This window comes from Lineus longissimus, chromosome 6, assembly GCF_910592395.1.
Source record: "Lineus longissimus chromosome 6, tnLinLong1.2, whole genome shotgun sequence".
NCBI lineage: Eukaryota > Metazoa > Nemertea > Pilidiophora > Heteronemertea > Lineidae > Lineus > Lineus longissimus.
Window position 1 is genome coordinate 14,816,238 of NC_088313.1, and position 23,760 is coordinate 14,839,997.

The following is a 23,760-nucleotide window of genomic DNA, read 5'->3' on the forward strand; positions in this document are numbered from 1 at the left end:
TACGACTTGGTGATGCATCAGTTAATATTATACCGATTGAGGCGGGGTAAGGGCATGTTATTGCTCGGACGAAGTACGCTTTGATGCCTTTTCGGCCTACATAAGGGGCTTCAATGAGGGACAAAAACCGTCTTTTTAGACTTCAATCCATTTTGATATGCTCTTCCTCCCTTACAATTCCCGGTAACAGTATTTTAGTCCCTGAATGCCTTTTCACATCACGCCCAATACCATTTCATCATGTTTTGTAATATATACTCTGTCCAACAACTCAAATGAAGATAGCATGATATCGTAGGTAGTGGCACATAAGGGCAAACACCAGGGCCATTTCTGCTGCATACTACGGGATTCTGTTCTATTCTATAGCTTTTTCATCACGCGATACCTGGTCACCTATTCGCATTGACGTCAAACGGCATATCATAACATAACGTTTGTTTGCCCCAACCAATTTAGGCCTACCGACATCCATGGAAGCTGTTTCATGGGGATCGATGTTATCAAGATTTTCATTGATAGCTCTATGATTAGACAGTAGAACTACACTAGCACCACAGCAATGATGGCGACTTATTGACCCTCCATATTGCAAGCGCTGTCGATTAATTTGCCCAGCAGTCGATAAGAGGCAGCTATGACTGTCATTCCGCCAATATAAGGGGCCAGGGTGTGTCGTTGATTATTAAGGAGGAAGATATGCTTCACTTCAAATTCAAATGTTTTAAAAGTACATCATGACTCGTCTGATAGAATTCAGACGAGTCGAACCGCTACGAGAAATCGTTGATTTTAACAAAACTTAATGTAGCATTGGTCTACATTCCGCAGCACCTCGTTTTCATTGCAGTAGCCTCGATTATTCGACACGGACCATGAGGGTGGAGCCGTAAAATATAGGTAGCATGTAAACACTGAAACGTTTCAAAAGAAACAGGTCAAACGAAACGAGTCAAATAAATGGTCAAAACGTGAAATTGAAAATGCACTATGTGGATGTGTCGTTTTTCAAGGCTCTGTTTTGTATTTTTACCGCATAAAAGCCACAGAAATTCAAACAGAAAGCGATTAATTATAAATAGATTTAACAGTCCGTTCAGCTCTTTCACAATTTAGATAAACCGGTATTTCCCCACGTAACCTCGTACCCTGCCCAAATATTTAGCGCTATTGTATACTTTAACGACAATAACGACGATTTATTGGAACACGTTGAATTGAACATGTTCAATTTTGCCTTGAACTCTTTCGAACGTAGCACTCAGACACGGAGCATCAGCAGATCAGAGGTCATAGCATTATTCATGTTATTCCGCATTTCATCTGGCATTTCCCTGCCCTAATTGGCCGCCATTATTGCCGAATGTGCTGGATCCACTCATTTCATTATTACAAGATGTTCAAAGCATATATTGATGCGAAACGTTAAGACATGATAAGGGTGATTGTTTAATTTTAAACGCCATAGCCTTTTGTTATTTCGTCCCCAAATAGAGTACGAATCTGTGGCCGCGGCCATTTTCAGTTCAATTACACTGCGCGATCGCAATGCATAATGTACAGTGATTCGCCAACATGGAAGCCAATTCGGGCAGAGATAATATTTTGAATATTAACTCTGCTTTTGGAGATTGGCACGGGGACGAGGCTGATTTACCTATTGCGCTGAAAATGTGGAATGCCAAGGCGTGTCGCCGTGTTGCAAACAATTTACCAAATTCATCACCTAAAAATCGATCCAGACTATCAAAGTACGCAAACAGAATTATTGTAATCATTATAACAGATCATGAGTATAATTATTCAGTAATATTCATTTTTATGCTATATTTTTATTTTTGACTTGTTTCGTTTGACCTGTTTCTTTTGAAACGTTTCAGTGTTTACATACTACCGTAAAATATATGCCAAACGCAAAGGCGCGTTGGCCAAACATTCTAGCTCCACCTTCCAGTGCGGTGTTAACTCCTTAATCTTCATCACCTGCATACATACCTGGCTTTCACTTATTGTTAAATCTATTCAGATGATGAATGCGTTCAACCGAAATGCCGGAAATCTGGATTCCTATAGTTCCGGTGAAGTCTAATTTCCTGTTCCGGTAACCTTGAACCTACCACAGTGTCTTATTGATTCAACCTCGTATGCTTATCATTATTTAGTATGTCTGAGAACGAGAGTTTAAAACGGCGTAGGCCTCTGCGTCTCTGCTTGGACAAAGTGCCTGCGAGATGTTTTTGTCTGACGAACACTGACCATGAGATTCCTGGCCGCAAAACATGTACATGTACATGTATATACTACACGTTGTGGACATCTTACTCGGCTGAGTTTACAAACAGGTCACGCTGTCACTTGGCTGTGCTGACATGAAGGTCACGCTATCACTTGGCTAGGTTGACATAGAGGTCACGCTGTCACTTGGCTGTGCTTACATAGAGGTCACGCTATCACTTGGCTGTGCTAACATAGAGGTCACGCTATCACTTGGCTGGATTGACATAGAGGTCACGCTATCACTTGGCTGGATTGACATAGAGGTCACGGTGTCACTTGGCTGGGTTGACATAGAGGTCACGCTATCACTTGGCTGGGTTGACATGGAGGTCACGGTGTCACTTGGCTCGGTTTACAAATAGGTCTTGCTGTCACTTGATCGAGTTTACATATAAGTCTCGCTGTCACTTGACCGAGCTTAGATAGAGGCGCGAAATTTTGGCGGTTTACAGCATTAGTCAGTCCAAGTACAATCGAACAATCAGTTGGTGAGTTGTTCCATTCCCTTCTGGTGTTCTTCTAGCATAATGTAAAAATCATACAGCCTCTTTAAATGGCACTCAAGACCATCAATTATTATGTCTTCATCAATCAGAATTATAAAAACAATTCGCGTCCAATTCTTCAAACACGTTCTCATATCTCCTCAATATCTCTATTAATTCTTTATAGCTATTATATTCCAATTGAAACGCGCGTTCATTACTTGTCAGCGCGAGACAGATTGACGATTTAGGGTGTTGTGTCCATCCGTTTCCAAGGCAACATCAGATTACGCAAGACATTTCGAACAATTCCTCGATCTTGTAAATGGAAATTTAAAAGGCTCTATTATGTTATCATAAAAGAACACTTTAGACCAAATTATCGGCAGAACGACAACTTTTTCGTGTCAAATCTTAATTGTGTTGAATTACACACAACGTCTACTAAACAGCGTTTGATTGGATTTCCCGCAATTAACATGACTTAGTGTCAAGGTTTTCGACTGTTGTACGGTAACAACCAAATCTGTTGTAAATAGAGTAGAATGTTCATCATCAGCAGACACTATTAAGGACACCTCTCTATTAAGGACACTAGTTTTCGACCCTATTTTGTTGTTTCCATTCAATTTGACCTCTTTAATCAGGGAACCTCTCTCTTAACAACAGCACTTATCAGTCATGAGGTTGTCCTGAATAGAGAGGTTCTATGAGACAGAACAAGTTGTAAATATAATAGTCTAGTTGTACGATACACCCTCAAGGGTTATGTTGTTCACTTATAATCTGCGTTACTTCCTTTCGTCCAACACTTCACGAAGTAAAGACCAATAACATGGTCTCACCCTGATCACCTGGTCGAAAACATTGGCTCCAGGGCTAGTCTCTTTCCACCAATCTGTTCCATTTAATCATTACTATCTCGTCGTGTTTTTCACATCGTTCTGGCTAAAGGTACTCAGCTGAACTCAGGAATGTGACCAGATCACATTTGCCAAGAGATAGTGGTGAACATTATTTCATCCTGTTTTTCACATCGTTCTGGCCAAAGGTACTCAGCTGAACTCAGGAATGTGACCAGATCACATTTGCCAAAAGATAGTGGTGAACACTAATTCATCCTTTGGGTAGGCTTGACTAATGCCGAGGAGAAATACTCTTGCGCAGTGTCAACTGAAAGCGGGTCAACTGTGACTCCGGCTGCCCAGGGCTGTGTAACATTACTATTTGTGATCATACTATCACAGTTTAATGACAAGAGGTCAGCCGAGCACCTTTGGCCAGATCTATCCGAAAAACACCTTAGGGCAGAAATATTAGCACGAGGACGAGGTAACCAGTACAATTCCAGGGCGGATGTTCATGAGGTACAAATGATGTAGCAAGAATACGCCGATTCCATCGCAATACGCAGTCACCGGGCGAGATTGTCTGGGTTGTTTCCAATCTCATCTATTTATGGAATGTAAACAGGTGTTCCGCATCGGCTGATAATTTTGAAATTAAAATTAGGAAAGAAGGTTTACTCCAATAAACTTTATTCGCATTATTTACATATAAAGTGCAAACACTAAGACACATCTGACAACTACATGACGTATGTCTATCTTAACACAATGCTCCAATTTCCATCGGAGGAAACTCAAGTATGGAATCAATGGGAAATGAAAATTGATAGGAAATAACGGCGTACGATGATGGAGAAATCTTACAGTTAGCGACAATATTTTTGAAGCATGTTTTATCAATAGTTTCGCGATGTCGTAAAATGTATTCAGGGGCGTTTTCTTTGGGAATACAGTGGCTATTTAAGTTTTGACATTTGGTGTCAATTAAAACATGTCCCCAATGAAAGTACATGAATAATGGTAGACTAAAACGCCATGCACGCTAGAAGCTTGGCTTTCGGACTTTTGCTTGAAAAAAGTTTCATAAAAGGGGTGGGTGATATTCCCCAGGTAGTCCACGCACAGTCAATTGAAACTATTGCTTTTGATCTACGGTATAAATATGTTCCAACATTGGGCTTGTTATTCATTTTATTTTTGTTTTGGTATTGTAAACAGTTGTCTGTGCGCAAATATGCACAATGAAAGCTGTCAAACTCGATCAATGACCAGATTGACCACGCTTGTTTTTATGACTCGTACAACAACAAAACCGCAAAACGTTTTTTCTGATTCACCCTGTAGGCGCGGCCAAAAACACAACTTTACCCCAAGGAATTTTCAAAAGCATGTTGCAAAAAAAATGCAAAAAAATAATTCGACTTACACTTAGACAAAATACACAATATTGAAAGTGATTTCTTAAATCCTACACCGCTCGTGTCCATAGTATTTTGTTGTGCCAAATGTTAGAAATAAACATTGCCGTTGTGCAGTTATCATGCACGCAAATTTGCAATTTGCTGCAACTACATTACAACGGTCATGTTGAAAGTGCATTCATGACCAGTAACATATTTCAACAGAAATATTCGAATTCAAGTTAAATTTAAAAATTCTAGAACGAACGGTGTTGGCATTCAGCACTGAAGCTCTCTGATTGGACTGTAGTGTTCCGATTTCAGTTCAAACTCACGTTTTTTCACTGTAGTGTTCCGATTTTAGTGTAAATTGCCGTTTTATCATTGTGAAAGAAAGTGACGATTTCAATAAAAAAAACTGTCAAGGCATAATGTGGCCTACTATCAGAGATTGGTTTGATCAAATGGCTGTGTTGAGCGTAGGGGGCCGTTGTTTGTTTGTTCCTGTGTTATTTCTGTGATAAAATGTTTGTCCTGACAAGGATTCTATATAACGTTCTCACCAATAACACAAAGTGGAAATCAACGGTGATGGACACTAGTAACACATTTCAATGATTGTCAATAATAATCAACCTAGTCGCAAATGCACAGACACGCATGTGAGTCAAGGGGTGATATGAATAAAGACCAGCAAATGCTTTTATCTAAAACTCCATGTACATTTACACTAGGCCTTTCTGTACAAAATTGAAGTAAAAGCATTTGCTAGTCTTTATTCATATCACCCATTGGCTCAGACACTTACGTCACATCTGTCTGTGACTAGGTATCCTATAACGTCACCCTGCTAAGCTAATTCCTGAGGCCCAGTTACCAAGTTACACAATGGCATTAAAGTCCTAACACTTTTACTAATGAAATTTACCGATGGAGATAACGCTTACTTGAACTGACGCTGGCGTTTGCTGCTAACGCCGATGACAGCAACTAGCGGAGCGAGCGGAGGTACTATCCATTGGACACCGAAATGTTACGCCCAAGTTATCCCTCGAGTAAAGATATCAATTTGAACAAAATATGAGGCGGCAATTATCTTAGCAAGGCGACGACAATATGAAAAAAATTAAAGACGGTCTATTTTTTCAGAGTCACAAAATACGTTTTAACTCACTGCAACAGAACAGGGAGTAAATGCAGAAATTTCCATCATCGCGTTCTCTGTAATGACGTCATCAGAATGACCTGGCAAAGTCTCATTTAGAGTGTTCACGTCATCTCTCTGCTCGTCTAAAGGAATTTCGCGCGAAATATTAGTCACGTGATCTGAGTCGGGAGTTCCCGATCTTACTTCCCGATTGTTAGGATCAACTTCAATGACGTCATTGTTGTTATCGCTAGAATTCTCAGTATTTGAGTCATCTGTGATCGTTTTGAAACTTCCGAGTGGCTCGCTAGGTGTCGCTTCTTCATCGATATGTTCGCCATCTTTCGGCGACTCTTTGTCATGACCTTTCGTGACCTTTGTGTCCTTCGTATCGCCATGCTTATAATCAGCAGCCTGTGCGTTGGATATATTCTCCTGCTTTTTCCACTTCGTCCGCCGGTTTTGGAACCAAATTTTTACCTGGAACGACAGAAATTTACGGAAGATGTTAGTTGACCAACGATTTTGTACATAAGATTCCATTTGCACAGACAAACGTATCCGTCATAGAATGGTACAAGAAGAAGCTACGATGTTTATCACAAACCATGTTTTACATCGGAGCCATCACAAATTCAATGATGAACCATCATAGATTCTTTGACGGCCCAGGGATAAAATCCATGATTGGAATTCCATCATAGATCCTATGCCAGTTGGTCCCATCGTACTGGGCGCAAATATCAAATGATATGTAAACCCATTAGGGTGCCAATCTTCAAAATTCCGGAAAATTAGAATAGTTCACCAAATCAAATACATGTATAGTGTATAATGGCCCGTCAAAATGATGGAATCATAATAGATTCTATAAGGGACTCCATCATAGCATCTATGATGATTCCAATACAGAAACTATGATGGGCTATGGTAGAAACTACCATGTGCCAATTTTGATTGAAAAAACAAAATGGTACCCGCAGACAAATACCTTTCGCTCTGTTCACATTAAGGTAATACTCCTCGTGTGTCAATTTCAGCATTATTGCTATCCCACCATGCATTTCGTGAGACAAAGCAATGACAGACAATAAACTGATAAGTGGCGATGTTACTGATTGCGTCTGGGCTGAGCTGCGTGCATGCGTACTGAGCACACATTTCACTGTAATTAATACAATGACAGGCATTCCATGCTATTCATCAATGCATCTTTTTGATATATTTTCAATTAGTCTCGATACTCCGCGGCCTCGTCGAATTGACGGAATGATCAGAAGGGAATGAACGGAACAATAGGGTACGAGATGAAAATCTGGCTCAATTATTGCAAAAGGTGCAGTAGTAGCTAGCGGGAGAAAATACAGATGTAGTATCTGCAGGTGTTACTGTGTGTGATTTCCCGTATGACATGTTATTCACAGGTATTTGAAAGGGAATTTGTGCCTATGTAGATAGTGTTTTTCATGGATTTGGCCAATGTTACTTATAGTTGAACTCAAGAATGTGACCAGATCACATTTACCAAAAGATAGTGGTGTTGTACAACACTAGATTATCCTTCGGGGTAGCTAGGCCTGGCCAGTGCTCTTTCACGGTGTCAACTAAGCGACCGGTCAACTATGACACCGGTTGTCCAAGGCTTTGTAACATTACTATTTGTGTTCACAGGATTACAGTTTAGTGACAAGAGGTCAGCCAAGTACCTTTGGCCAGATATATCCGAAAACGGTTTATAAAGATGGAGTATTTACAACTTCAATTTGTTGGGGACATTCAGCTTTATATGTCTTACACGGAAGGAAACAACATGGTATCAATCAGAAACTTATCGATGAAATTGATTGAACATGATAGCAAGAGTTGAAGGAGACCCATTATTGGCTCATTAACAGTTTCTCGACACGGAATTTATCCCATTGAGCCCAGACGTAATGAAACTAAAAGACTCGAAATCCTATTAGGTTTGCAAATTGCTGGCATTCCGTGCTGTGGTTAATTAATGCAAGATTCCTCTTAGACAGGCGATATTAAATCGTGAGTAAAATTGATTTTCTAACTGACACTAAGGCGCTTATTGCGTTTGAGTTACTACTGGCGACATCGCGCATGATTAAGTGATGGACTTGGCTGCTTGCTCGAGACAAAGGAATCACAGCGTGGAGGACGTGAGCTGAGGATTCACCATATAAAAATCCACAATGTCGAGGTCATGCTTGAATGGTGTAAAGGCTTAAATACTTGCGGATTTGTAGAAAAGCTACACGTATATTCGCGCATCACGTTTTTTTGCCCCCTATTTTGAAGTAAAACGAATTTAGGCCTAGCGGAATATACGGTCTATTTTCTTTAGACAAAGCCCGCTCGCACCTCGGCCTAAATTCCAATTGTTCTACTGTCTTTCAAAGGGTTATCAATGCAAGTATTGATAGCACCGACCCTACGAAACAGGTCAATAGGCCAAAACGGGCTAAGGCAGATAAATGTAATGCGAAAATAAAAACTATTGGGAAAAATACTTTTAAATAGGAAACACAATTTGCCAGGTGATCGGAAGTGGATTTTTCGGCACTGCTCGAGCTGCTATCGGACCTTCAACGAACGAAATGTCCCACATTTAGGAAGGTGACATTTGCAGCTCTCGGCAACAGGAGATGAAGCAGCAAAAACATTCTTGACGACCAATAAAAGACGCCCGCCATTTTTTTCAAAGATTATTGGAAATCTGTTTATCGTTGCTTGTCCCGGCTCCCTCGTTGAAGACATTTCTATTTTATAAAGCCAACATAAAGTGGTAAATTATGATTTAAAAAGGCATATGGTGTAATATTTATCTTTAATGGCAACATTAAAGTCGTATAACACACCAATAGTGCAATTTGTCAATGGGAAGTATGTATATCAAACATCAATTAATGACATTTGATAATACATTTTGTTCCGTCGTTGTCAATATTTCTGAAACTTTATTCGCATAAAATTCCGGTCTAGCAGAAAAAGAAATTCCCAAGGAAGCACTCGGAAATCTTCGGAAGTATTCGGCCGTGACGTCATTGCAGGGAGATCCCTTCGAACCAGAAAGGGGCTATTGTACGCCATTGTGTACAAGATGCATTGATCGAGTGAGCAATTGACCCGATTTGATGACATTTATTCAATGAAAAATGCCAAACTATTGTGTTGTCGGGGGGGTGCAAGAACGTATCGGATGCACAGCTCGGGATATCAACGTTTGCATTCCCTGCTGATCAAGCAGTGAGGAATCTGTGGGAAGACGAGAGTATCGACTGCCTTGCGAAATTGGAGGATTCAGTCCAGTTTTCGGGAGACGCCCGATGTGACAGCATGGGCCATTGCGCAAAGTATGGGTCATACTCTCTACATGACACTGACTTGAACAAGATAGTAGCAATGGAGTTGGTGCAGGTGAGTTCATGATTTTCTACATAAGACTTTGCTCCTGTGACAACAAATGTTTGTCTCATTTAGAAGCTACAATTTAAAGCAATAAAAAGCAAAACTTTATGCATGTTGTATTTTTCAGGTCTCGGAAGTGAAAAATAGCTACCACATGGAGCTTGAGGGACTTGACAGGGCGTTGACATATGTGGAGCAAGCACTTCCCCATGTCCAGATCAAGCTGACAACTGACGGGCACAAGTCCATTGCCAAGTGGCTTCGAGAGGATAAATCAGAAACAATCACTCACTACCTAGACATATGGCATGTTGCTAAAGGTAAATATATTGTTGTACTAACTACGTACTCAAAATACTTTAGTTTTCTTGATGAAGTGTGTTTAAGGTACATTTCCTGAATTCTCACTAGGCCGTTACTACTAATAATATGCTTAGTGATGGCATTGATTGCTGATATATTATTCCTTTTAGGCATAAAGAAGAAGCTAAAACAGTTGAAGAAGTGTCCTTTGGTGGATCAGTGGCAGGGAAGCATTGTCAACCATCTCTACTGGTGCGTGAAAACAAGTGGAGACAATGTTGATGAAAGGATTGAAAAGTGGAAGTCGGTTGCTAACCACATAGCCAACATCCATAAACACGAGAGCAAACTATTCCCCAAATGCCTCCATAGTCGCCGTGTGTGCAAACGTGGTAGAAAAAAGAAATGGTTCGAAGCAGGTAAGTGAGAGAAGTACAATTATGATAATAATACAACCCTGTCATCCTGTGCATCAGTGAGTACACATTAAGTATTGGGTTGACAACTTGGATTGTGCTAGGTTTCTACCGTAAATGGGATTGACATGTGATATCACTTTATGCATTCTTGATTTCAATTTCAAGGTTAAGATAACTTCCTCCATTTGATTTCAGGTTCTGAAGATCATGACAAGTTATGCAAGGTGCTCCTGAACAAAGACCTCCTGAAGAGTGTGGCAAAATTGAGCCCTCAAGGACAGACCTCAGGCCTCGAAGGTTACCACAGCTGTCTGCTACATTTTTGTCCCAAGATGTATCACTTTGGATACAATGCTATGACCAGCAGGTAAGTTTGGTTATTTTATTATGTCATCATGGTTTCATCTTTTCACATATGCCACCACCTGCTACTATCTTTTAGTGGAGAGTCTTGACAGTCATAACACTCCAATTCACTACTATTCATAGGTCTATGGTATAACAAAGGACAACCTGGGTCAATACTGAGAAAACCTCTGCAATTCCAATTGGCATGTCAATTCAAATCATTTTTTTAGGTTACAGATAGCCGCATTGCACTTCAACGAAAACGCAGGCAGAGACCAACGCATCACCAAAGACGGAAAACCTTACTTCAACATGACGAATCCAAGGAGTAGAGAGAGACGTTCCATTGTGGTGCCTGTGAAGAAGATTCCAACATTTGGTAAGTCCCTTTGACATTGCCAAGTCTATAACAATTAACATCATATAAACAAGCAGCCATCTGATAGCAATACATGGAACTGCTGTAAAAACCGCGCCGACAAAGCGCGGTCGGCGCTTAAGGGCTATGACCATGGAGGCATTATCCTTCAGGCCCAAAATAGGCTTCAAAAAGAAAGAGTGTAAAGGTATCTGTGCAGTGGAGAGGCCTGATCTCATCCTTGCCATACAGCATAGTGTCCACCAAAGGCCCTACACTATGCCATGATGGCTTCAATTACTATGTAAATAAATAAACAAGCAATAGCAACTCGTATAATGTACCGTACAATTTACTATGTAAATAAATAAACAAGCAATAGCAACTCGTATAATGTACATGTATGATTAAATTATTGCATTATCATCAATACATAATTTCAACTTCTGTATGTAGGTTATGCACACAAACTTTCTGTGGAGGTGAAAAGGTTGGTCATCAGCGGAAAGGACTACATCATCTCCGAGGACCCAGCCCCAGTGTGCTCAAGATTTGAACGCCCTACAAAAGCAGAAGCAATACAGCAGATGAAGTCGCATAAACGCTACTAAAGATAATGTCACTGGGCCAGATTAGCGTTCATATCATACCAGGAGTTAGACTTTTGGGCACAATGCCAAGTGGCCATGTGATGTCCTTTTGTTAGGTGCTGTAACTACTTCCACCGCGATGACGATCGGACTTACATCACTCATCAACATGATGAAAACCCTCGAAGTTCATGTTCTCCTCGATACCAGGTGGTGGATAGAAAGCACGTATCTTGCACACTACACATGCTGGCACTACAACTCTAATGTCCTTGCCGAGATATCCGTGAGACCATCGCACAAACTGCCGATATGCTATATGTCGCAACTTCTTGTGTTCAGGTCCTTCATAGGCGTTACGTCCATACTGTTGTTTGTATGCCAACCAAGCAACATTCAACACGCCAGTGTGCAGGCAAATAGCATCGAAGTCTGTACGATCTGTGACACAACCAACGTCAACCATATCCTTTACCCGTATAGCCTCTCTACAACATACACACTCTGTTTTCGAAGGCAGAATCTGGCATTTGCCACAGGAGCACCTGGAATGATAGACAATGTTTCTGATGTAAGCAAACATGTCATCTCTATGCGCATGCATAGCCTATAGGCCTAAGAAGGCAGCTGGTTTAATTTTTGTAATTAATGTAAATAAAAACAAGTTCTGACATGATTAAAAACAATCAACTTTCTTTATTGAATTCATTTGCAGGGGTCCTTTAACCAGTGTGTAGCCTAAACATGATTTATGGGGCCTACCATCACGATCATGAGATGACATGTCATGATGTGTTGGCTGTTCGTTGCGTGCATGCAATGGCATGCATGCACAGATGCAATGCATGTGTACATGGTGTACATTTAGTATTAGGCTGGGCCTACACCGTCATATCGACAACAAAGGAAATAAATGATTCCACAAAAGGGTACAATATAGCTAGCCAGCAGCTATGTACGGGATGTCGCGATGTGAGGGAATCTGAAGGATCAGTGTGTGATCGTGAGCTGTCCAGAGCCACAGAGGCAGAGTGTTTAGGACCTACTTTACTTGCCAATTATCCAATTCTAACGGGGGCTCGTCATGCTCATCCTGATCCATTTCCGACTCGTCAGCAGATTCCTCTCCACTTTCATCTGTCTCTGGCTCATACTGGTACGGCGATATCCCAAGCTCAGCAACTTGTTGGTTCTCATCCAATTCTGCACTGTCTAACTCGTCAAATTCGTTATATTCGTCCGAGCTCCAATTGATTTCACTAAACATCGACGCCATTTTGAAAACCTGATTCCCTGCAACGCGTCACGGCTCTCATTTACATATTGACCTATATTCATGCTATTTCTAGGGCGGCATTGAGATTTCTCGGGGAGGAGGAATTTCCATCAGATAAATCAACCATTTCCGAAAAATCGCCTTAGAATCATAAATGAACAATACCATCTGATAAAATGCAATATCATCACTTTCCTGTGTGTGGAAGATAGATGGTAGTCGGGTTTTGGTCTGATATACGACTTTAAAATATCCTTTCTGACTTTGGGGGCGAATAATATGACAATTATTAGGTTCAGTCATCGCCCTGTGGATTGCATCAGTCGATATATACAAATTCTGCTAAACATCGATAAAGTCAAAATCATCAATTATAAAGGAGACTTTCTATGTCAGATTATACTAAAAATTGGCCTTTGAAAAGCCATTTAAAAGTATTTTGTATCTGTTGATATTGACAATGAATCAAAAGCTCAAACAAATGTATTTCTAGGAGTGTATTTTCATAATTACAATATTGGTGTGCCAATTCTAATGAATCTCCAAAATTAAAAATGATATTTCTGTGAGTACAAAAGCCTCTTCAAACTAGAGCAACGTGAAAGCAATCTTCTTGCAGCGACCAACAATCCACGCGCCATCTTGTCAGCCTCGTCTATCGTACTTGCTGCGAGACAACTACGAGACCATCGCACTCACTGATCGCTAAACGATTGAATTCAGCTGACGGGCTATTTACGCCAATATATTTCATAATTGAGAAATCGACGCCCAGTAAGATTGCAGCTTTAGGCGGCGTCCATTGGTATTGATAGTAAGGCGAAATCTGTTTGATTGAACAGACGAACGTAGCCTCTGGCAGACGATTATTGTTGTCGATAAACAGCTCTCATAGCAACCGAGGAAATTCTATTTTCGTTGAGAGGCCGATCTCTCACTGGTATTTATTGGCGGCGTATATACCGAACCAACACGCTTAGGGAAAGACTAATGAGGTGAATGCGAACATTTGCCTTTGCCGAATTTGGCCTAATGACCCCCACGAAAACTGTCCCGTGGGGGTCGATGTTATAAAGATTTGCACTGATAACCTTTTGATGCGACAGTACAACAATGGGAATTTAGGCCTAGGTGCGAGCGGGCTTTGTTTAATAGACAGTGTATTCGGATAGCCTTAAATTCTTCTAACTCGCGAAGTCAAGGGCAAAAGGGAAAAAATCGTAATGATAATGTAAACTGCACAATTTCCGCTCATTTACCCCAATAATCATTCTGTTATTTTGTTGATATGATATCGAGCACCGTACGTATTGCATGGTTTTTGACACGCCCTGTAACAGTCAGCACTACCTTCAGCTCCCCACGCACTGTGAAGTACGTATTTATTGGATGGAGTCATACGCTACGAGTCATGCCATTACTGAACGCTCAACCGGCAAACCATTTACGATCAATCCAATCTCGGTCACAATTTGTCCATTAAAAGGCCAGTGCACTCCATTTGAAGGGTATTTCTCTCTTCTTATAGTGACGATATTATATTCATGATATTGGTCGGGAAAGGCTTACAAGCAGCAATATAGCTATTAGGCCACATGGATACACGTAATATGTTGTAAGGCGAGTAGCTAGGAGGTAAATATAAATGGGATCGTTTTAATCAAATATTTGAGGCATATCGAGTCACTGGAAAGCTATCGGAGTTTCGTTATGGCCTCTCAATCGCCCACGGAAGGGCGTCAAAGACGATGTCTCGCGCAATCTTATGGCTGCTGCAGAGTTTTTACCTTGCATATTCCGCAGTCTAAGTCATTCGCACTTATTGTGTAGTAGCGTATTGATATTGAAATTATCAGAGTTTCGCACAGGGCATTCGAGCTGCACAAGGGCAGGTGTCAACGACGTCGTCGCGCGCGATGTAATGTCTCAAATATTTCGCCTTGCCTGGCCTTACGCGATCTATATTCATTCGTATTCAGTCAATTGCGTAGATTATACGCCAGATTGGTGCTGAGCCGTTTCACACGGAAACGCCGCCGATAGAGATATGGCATCTCGTCACAATCATCTATAATAGATTTATACTCCATAACGAATTAATAAGCATATTCATTCTCAGTTTTCATGATTTCTGACTGGTGAAAGCGCACCTAGAACGAGAATCTATTATCATAGCGACCTGCAATAATTATCGCCTGTGACAAACATCCATTGCTTGCGGCGATCGTTGCAGATGCCTGACAACGCAGATTTTTTCTTTATGACGAATTATTGTAAGAAAGACATAATTCTCCGCTGCATATGTTATGCCAGTAACAGCGCCCCGCAATTGAGATATTTTTGTCGTAGCGACCTCAGATAACTATAGCAGGCGACGCAAGTCTCTCGTTTGCGTTGGTTGATGCAAGTGCTTGCATCAAACACCGGTCGTCGCTGCATCGTCGTCGCTCTGATAATAGCCGGTTTTACCCGTAGACAGTATTGGTCCAGGATATCCGGTTTCCTCCTACATAGAATATAGATATTTCGATGAAGAAAACGATAGAACTTATCATCGGGAATCGTCCTTTATGAGCATCAAACGCGATGAGCGAGTCGATAGTTCAAGTGCTATGAAATATGATTAAAGAGTTAATCGGCGAGTGAACGACCCGTCAAGCAAGAATAATCAATGTTCCGAGCTCTTGGGATAAATCACTGAAGACGCCATTCGACATCTTTAACTGTCAGTTGGAGTCGGCTTAATTGATTTGTTCAAAAGCGTTCAACTAGGTTTGAGATTTGTGAGATTGTTGGCTAATCGGTATGCGCTGGAGCCGGCGTATATTAAACCGACGGCAAGCAGAGGCTGGCGGGAACAGAACTGCGAGTCGTAGGGAATCACAGTTTTTACGCGCTGCTGTGTGTTTTAATTTGCCTTTACCCAGTGGGAAATTTATAGGTTGTGTGCCCCGTTCAAATGAAAGCTGTTTCGTGGGGGTCGATGTAATCAAGATTGGCCCCGATGACCCTTTGATAAGGAGTAGGACAATGCGGTATTTAGGCCGAGCTGCGAGTGGGCTTTGTTTAAAGGCTATAGACCGTGTATTGGTTAGGCCTGAATTCTTTTAACTGCAAGGCAAGGGGCATAATAACGTAATGAAAACCTGTAGTGGTAACTGGCTTTACAAATCAGGCGCTTTTTCATTTCTCGCCGCCATATTAGGAACCGGAACTCACCTGTGTTTCCGTAACGTTCAACAGACTGGCCATTTCCGCTCTTTCACTGGACGATAAATATTTCTTTTGTTCAAATTGTTTCTCGAGTTCGAATATTTGCCGGCCAGTGAACGTTGTTCGGGCCTTTTTCTTCTTGTCGCCATCTTTTTGGTCGTCCTTTGAGCTGTTGCTGTCTTTTCGTCGCCGTTTTTCTGGCTTCCGGCCACTCTCCGTAAATGGAGGAACTAAAACATAGGAGAGAGAAAAATAGTTGAGCTACTATACAGGTAAGAACTTTGCAGCAAGTCACCACCAGTCAACTTGGGGCTGCTCGTCCGAAAGACTAACCGAATAACCAGCAGCAGACATGTTGCTATAGAAATACATCACGTTAAACCCACGTCTTGGTCTTAACAAAACATGACAACTTCATCGCTTCCCAATCGTAATTCCGTCATAAGCAAAAATTGCAATGTGGGACCCTGATTACATATCATCTGGCCAAATGGCCTGGTGTTCACTTCAGTGAGATTTCTATTGGCAAACAACTATTCCTTTCGTGATGGTAAACATACACGTACATAATGCTTTTATTATATTGCCGCTACATATAACTGATAGTCACTGCAAAACATAGTAAATGCATTATTTCTTGTGTGGAGTTCATTGGCCAAGCCCCCGACCACAATCTACCATTCTGTGAATAAGACAGAAGACGTGAACTGAACTGTTATTAGACCAACACCAATATCATTGATGTTGGCATATTTACAGTTCAGTTCACGTCCCGCGATGACAGCGAGCTGGATAAAGCGATTAGCCCTGCGAGATCCCGATCTTGTCTCATCCTTATCATGGGCAGCCGTGTCATGCGAAAAGACAGAAGGACGGCGAGAGTAAGACGCTGTTCTTGGTATTGGTTGCGCTCCCTTGAGAGAGAGGTACAAGAAACTAATTAAAACATGGCCGTATCTGGGCCATATCGAACGCTTTGGTCCTGGGGGGAGCGGGGGGGGGGGCGATCGACTATCGGGGAGGGGGGTTTGGCAGAACACCACTTTTCGTCCCAAAAAGACAAATATCTGCATGAAAAAAGTTCGTTTAGACGTCTGGCTAAATATGTCCGTGCATATACTGAATGGCCAAATAAGTTTCAAATGAGTTTTGTATAATATAGCGCATAAATACATCTTGCTACTTTCGAAACGTATTTGAAGAAGTTGGAGGCAAATATTTAATGGCGTACAAGAAGCCATTAAAAGGGGTATCGTTTTCTGATCAGGCAAATTCCGCAACAAATATGAATCAACCAATAATAACAGCTGAACACCGGGACGAATATAGGTGTCTGACGTCCACGTAACGATAGAAGTCCGTTGAACTATCAGTGAATAAGTAGTTACTTCATCATTCTAATTCTTGATAGACTTGTACCTCTGAAAAGATATTCTGATTCATCACCGACGTCTATTTGCTCTATAGCCGGTTTAGCCGGACCTCCGTGTAAGCTATTTCGTGGGACCGATGCTATCACGACTTGCCCTGGTGAACCGTTGATAAGACAGCAGAACGATGAGAATTAGGACCACAGAAGTAATTGTTTCCAGACTATGGACTAAATGATTTCTTACATTAAGTCAGCTTTGCCCAAACCTATGTCAAAGAAGTGTTCATGGAGACACTGCACCCTTCCCTCACTGGTTAGCGCCCAAGACATTCAGTCAGCAAGCATGCAAGCCCGTTTGAATGCAAATATCTTGTTTTCAGCCGACACGCGGGAGGGTAAAACTGCTTAGCAAACCCGTTAATCAAAGAAAGCTATCGTTTTATCGGCCGGTCACGTAGTCATGTAACCAACCGGCAAGATTTGTTAAGCACAAGTGGCGTTTTAGAAATCTAGCAGCGTCGCTTTGAAGCGACTACTGTTTCAAACGCTGCGGCGTTTAAGCTGAGATTAGTCAAATGTATCCCTCTGGCTCCAACGCGGAGCGTCTTCGGCGCGGTAATCTAAAGGACATCGGAGAATTCTACTGATTATTAAGCGATGTAACAACCTGAATAACGATTAGAGAGTTAGTAACATCTTCTGTGTGTGTCTTTTACAAGTTTGAACTGATTATTTCGAGATTTCAAATTATTCTTGCTCGGATTTATACGCGTGTGCTCACGGGATGCCGTCTAATTCGCCATGAGACGTTTTTTCCTATCTTTTTTCCGAAACTAATCATGTTTAAAATTTCAATTTGGAGTTGGTTACTTAACTGCGTGCGGGGTTTGCCAATTAGAGAATTGTGGGCTGCTTTATGGAGTAAAGAGTCCTCACCTCGACTAAGGTGCAAAATTTTTCCCATTCTCGCAGTTAAAGGAATTCAGGCCTAGCCCAATACACGGTCATATGTCTTTGAACAAAGCCGGCTCGCATCTAGGCCTAAATTCTCATTGTTCTTCTGGCTTATCAAAGGGTTATCGGGTCAAATCTTAACAACATCAACCCCAAGAAACAACTTTTATGTGGGTCGATAGGCCTGGATCTCATGGGCAAATAAACGAAACGTTGAAACAGTACTTGTTGTGTCAGAACAACCCCCCCCCCCCCCTTGTCAACTGCAAGGGTTGCTATTGAAAGCAAGAATAGTTGGAGCAGATTAGTACCCCCATTATTTTCATTCCGCCGTAATAAAAAATGTTCGATTAAATTCGAGTTCGATAAAATTTGATAAAGTCCTCATGCGATAGACCGATTTTATTATTTTTTTTATCACATAGGGACTAATTTGAATTTTGCATGGGTAACTTTATTAAACACTTTATCCAATTTTCCATTAAATGAGTTATTTATATGTCTGGCAAAACTCTATTCAGTTAAAAATCGGTCGTTATTTTTTCGGCATGGAAATTTCAACAGCCGAGAAAAAAAATAGGACTCCCCGGCCGGGAATCGAACCCGGGTCTCTCGCGTGACAGGCGGGGATACTTACCACTATACTACCGAGGAACGCTGAAAGGTTACTGTGACTCAAGCGTAAAATTTAGCTAGTAAGCGTCTGGGACCATTTCCCTTAAATATCTAGCCAGAGAACCCGCGCGAAATCAGTGGAAGTTGATATCCGCACCCCGTTCATAGGGCGAAATCAGTGAAAGTTGATATCCGCACCCCAACCCATCTAGCCAGAGAACCCGCTCATAGGGCGAAATCAGTGAAAGTTGATATCCGCACCCCAACCCATCTAGCCAGAGAACCCGCTCATAGCGCGAAATCAGTAAAAGTTGATATCCGCACCCCAACCCATCTAGCCAGAGAACCCGCTCATAGGGCGAAATCAGTGCAAGTTGATATCCGCACCCCAACCATCTAGCCAGAGAACCCGCTCATAGGGCGAAATCAGTGCATGGAGGTATTATTAATAATAATAATACCTTAATAATACCTTAATAATACCTCCATGATCAGTGCAAGTTGATATACCGCACCCCAACCCATCTGGCCACAGAACCCGCTCATAGCACGAAATCAGTGCAAGTTGATATCCGCACCCCAACCCATCTAGCCACAGAACACGCCCATAGCGCAAAATCAGTGTACATGTATGTTGATATCCGCAACACAACCCAAGTGCAGATGGAGAGTTTCGTTACAAGAGAAGAAAGGACGTATTTGTGCCCCGTGCCCTTAACTTATGGACTAATTATGACACGATCAGGAAGCAATTTGTGCGGGACTATCAACACCCACTTGAGGTCAGGAGCCATTTGGACTCATTGGCAACACTTCAAAATCAATCACCAAGATTTAGCGATAATGAATATTTATTGTGTATTGAGGACTTGATTGCCTACAGCTCTGAATCGTGGTCGAACACTGCGCTTATCTACCCTTGCCTGGTGGAATGTTTTGAGTTGTTCTCAACATTTCAATATTTCGAATCAGTAGACAGCTACAGGGTGGCCCAGAAAACTTTTCCCTTGCACAATAGAATTCTATTATGTATTCATTGAGTGAGGGAAAAGTTTTCTGTGGCACCCTGTAGAGAGAGCACATTACGTTAATTGGCGGTTGTACGGTTAAGGCCCATCGACCACACTGAAAGACGTTTGATGGGGGTCGATGGTATCGATATTTGCCCTGATAACCCTTTGATAAGACAGTAGAACAATGGGCATTTAGGCCTAGATGCGAATGGGCTTTAAAGACAATAGACTGTGTATTGTGCTAGGCCTGAATTTTCTCAACATCGATGTATGGGGCAAAAAACGTGATGGCCACCCACCCCAGCAGGTAATTCATGATAACGTATTAACCGCGAGAGCTAAGCGCATTTTTGTCGCGGCGTTGACCAACACAGGAAAATTCTCTCTCGTGGAGCCAGACCTTTATATCTAAGTATACACGATATACAAGTACAAGACAAGTTGAAATTATGCCCGTCACAGAAAAAAATCAAGGCCACACAACAATTAACGGAATCAGCGCTGAGAATGCGTCGAGCTTCTCGATATAATCTGTTTGAAAGAAGACGAGACGGGCGGAATCGTTTGGTTCAGCTATAGTGCTGAGAGTGTGCCTCGGAGACCACAGCGACTAATGGTCCTCCGGGGAGGCATGTAACAATGATCGCGAGACGACGGATTGCTGGTGGTAAAGTGATGGATCGCACTCCAGTCGACGCCGATCAGACTCTAATCGTTACTACACTCCAGCCCACGTGGTAATCAGCCCGGCAATTACAGGTATGGTCGTATAGCATTCATTTGTACTTAACACCTTAATGTCCGCTGCGCACTGGGCGTTTATATAGATGCTCAATGCACAGTGTTTAATATGGTGCCCAACTTTCGCACACTTCAGTGGCGATTAGAAGCTCAATGCTCAGTGTGCGATATAGTCTGACACAGCACATTCAGCAACCGCGGCCTGGTCTATTTTAAAGCCAGCTGCGAACTGAGCGGCTTGCAACTGATGTGCGACCGATGTGCGACCCCGAATTGTAGTCACTTGCAACGTATCAAATCTAGTTTCAATAAATTGCACACAACTAGCTGCTGCTGCAACCAACGCTTGCGACACCGGTGTAGAAGTTTGAAATGTCCTCGGATGGAATGTGGGGAATAACGTATTCTATCGCTTTTAATCTCTGAGGTTTACTTTGCAGGTTATGGCCTATTTCGAACCATTTTACCATAATCTGTCAGTATACAACGACAAAATAAAATAAAGTAAAATATCAATCGGAGATGTAAGAATAATGGGAATGTAAAAATGTCTTTTTGCTATATGATCATTCAGGAGAAACGACCCCTTCCTTCATGAGACTACATTGTAAGTATAAAAACTATATAATATTGGATCCCGATATCACTAATCTCTATTATTCGATGTTAACATCACTTCTGGCCGCGTTCTCTTTCCACTACCATTCAAACGATTCCTCTGTATCTAGGGAGACGAATGCCGGTCTCCCTGCTGGCGGATTTCCTCTCATTAGCCTGTCCGCAAGCGATACAGCGCCAGCTCTCCCCAGAGCAATATCACCCAACCAACCTGACGTCCGCGCCATAAACTCAGCCTTATTACTTAATGTGTATCGCTTGCTTCCATTAATTGCCACAGCTCTGAGCGTTTAGGCGAAATTGATGCGATTCTCGGCGCAATTACGTCTCATTGTTGTTGTATTTGCCGTGTGATGAGTTGTAGGGCTGGCTTGGTATCAGGATGGTCGCACAGGGGCTCATTCTCGGAGCTATCCAGCCACCGGTGATGTGGCTCAGATCTAAGATGGAGCTGTCGTGACGCAACGCAATCTAACAACATTGTTTGCGATCTTTTTTTAGGGGGGCGGGGGCAGGGGTGGGGGTGGGGTAGGGTCAATATCGAGACGGTGATCCTTCTCACCCGGCCCTGCTCGCAGCTTTACGAAAAATAACAAAAAAATGTTTATCAATTAAGTCTATTGAAGAAAAAAAAGATAAATAATGCGATTATAATGACCCCCACTTTCACAGGGCTTTCAGCTGCTAAACTTATATTACATATTTATTGTAATGGGTCCCAAATCGTCTTCTCCAATAATAGTAATATCGTCTCGCGTATATTGCCGCCAAGTCGACATTCTATAACCGTTATCAGCGGTAAGGAGTGCAGCCAAGCAGAGAGAGACAATCTGAGAGTGTCGCCATTTCCTTGTGAGGTTCCGATCTATGGCCTTATCGAATTGACGGAATGGAATGGTGATATAATCATGCTAAATCATCGCCAAATGTTTTCCAATTTGAAGAAGCGGTAACGGGAGAAGCCGTACCGACACTTATGAAAAAATAGAGTTACTGTTAAGAAGGCAGCACTGCCCTGCATTCTTCATCTGAAGGAGACTTGTATGAACCAAAGCTTTGTGCCAACTTGCGGATGTATAATGTCCGGCGCCCTTTCCACAGAAACTATGTCAGTATCTCCCGCCAGTCCTCCTTTGAACTGGAAACATCTTTGCGACTGCTTTAGCGATTATTTTATAATATTCCATCGTATTCTGTTCATTTCGTTTCTATTCAGTTAATTCCGTTCCGTTCCATCAATTCGACGTGGCCATCCGATATGAGCGGACTGCTTGATAGTTTGAGTATGGTATTTCACTTGGATCGATGCGATGCGATCATTGAGGTGGCCATCGCACACGTGCCTGGCATTCTGTTTCAATGTGCGATTGGAGATGTTATCTGAGCGATGATAGCCGATAGTCTACATGCAGCTATATGATAGACAATAGCGTACATGCAACTATTGCTAGACCAGTTACAGTTCCATTACGTGTTTTCCCATTGACAGTTTAGACCTACCGACCGCCATGAAAGATGTTTCGTGGGGTCAATGTTATCAAGATATGCCCCGGTAACTCTTGAATAAGACGATAGAACAATGGAAATTTAGGACTAGGTTCTAGCGGGTTTTGTTGGAAAATAATAAACCTTATAAATAATTGGTCTTTGTAGGCCTAAATTCTTTAAACTGCGAAGTAAGGGCAAGAAACGTAATGGAATATCAAAAATGTTTTTTCTTTTTTCTCCAGTTTTGAAGTTTTTGCCGATAAAGCTAAGGCGATATGCATGAAATTATTGCTAAGCCTTAATGCTCTTAGGGAAGAAACCTACGGAAAAAATACTGTGAAGCAACAAAAATTTACAGTTCAGTTCACGACAGCATGGGCTGTTCATTTTATAGAAGAGGTTTCGGCCGTTCTGAAAATCCAAATTCTTAGTCTCAGATTTTTAAAAGAAAATAGTGGTTGATACCATCCTTCATGATACCAAGAAGAAATATTGCGCTTGGATCGACCGAGACAGGGCTGGCTGCAGACACCATTAAGGTAGATATCACGGACGTGCCGAGCATTCTATGTCAATGTCGGATGTCTTATTATCTGATGGAAGCGGTGAAGCATCTCCGATAGGAGAGCTATTGTTACTGACATAGTGTGTACTATTACACGGAATAAACCAATGTAAAAACGGACACGACTCATCTTCGTTATTGCAATGATATGAATACGATATAAAATTGGGCGAAGAATAATGGCGAGTGATCGATATCATGCAGCCTGCATGCAAACGAGCGGTTCGCGATTTTAGTCGCTGAGACATGCGATTTTGATGGCTTGCGACTGCAGCACACCTCTCTGCGGAGAGGTTTTGCGGTAAAATGCGAG

The 23,760-nt window shown here is 41.9% G+C and overlaps 2 protein-coding genes across 5 annotated transcripts in view; both read right to left on the reverse strand.

Annotated features, from left to right (window-relative positions):
- Window positions 1-4,293: 4,293 nt before the first annotated feature.
- LOC135489353 (homeobox protein Nkx-6.3-like) overlaps window positions 4,294-23,760 on the reverse strand; it is a 33,075-nt gene continuing 13,608 nt past the window's right edge. For all 3 annotated transcript variants that reach the window (XM_064774664.1, XM_064774666.1, XM_064774667.1), the window contains exons 3-4: window positions 16,088-16,311; window positions 4,294-6,637 (exon numbers count right to left, since the gene is read on the reverse strand). In XM_064774664.1, coding sequence (XP_064630734.1) covers window positions 6,176-6,637; window positions 16,088-16,311 — 686 coding nt within the window. In that variant the 3' untranslated portion in view covers window positions 4,294-6,175. The remainder of the gene's footprint in view (window positions 6,638-16,087; window positions 16,312-23,760) is intronic.
- Window positions 11,358-13,033, reverse strand: LOC135489354 (uncharacterized). 2 transcript variants are annotated; one of them, XM_064774668.1, is made up of 2 exons: window positions 12,639-13,033; window positions 11,358-12,137 (listed from the first exon to the last, which is right to left on the reverse strand). In XM_064774668.1, the coding sequence occupies exons 1-2, from the start codon at window positions 12,866-12,868 to the stop codon at window positions 11,750-11,752; spliced, it is 618 nt and encodes a 205-aa protein (XP_064630738.1). In that variant the 5' UTR covers window positions 12,869-13,033; the 3' UTR covers window positions 11,358-11,749. The 2 variants fall into 2 exon arrangements, with proteins under 2 accessions (XP_064630738.1, XP_064630739.1); XM_064774669.1 differs by having other exon boundaries at window positions 12,648-13,025.

Excerpts from the sequence above, each read along its gene's own strand:
- LOC135489354 (XM_064774668.1), bottom strand. The coding sequence starts at position 12,868 with ATGGCGTCGATGTTTAGTGAAATCAATTGGAGCTCGGACGAATATAAC. Across the intron at positions 12,138-12,638 it reads TTGGATAATTGGCAAGTAAA|GTGCTCCTGTGGCAAATGCC; the intron begins GTAGGTCCTAAA and ends CTATCATTCCAG.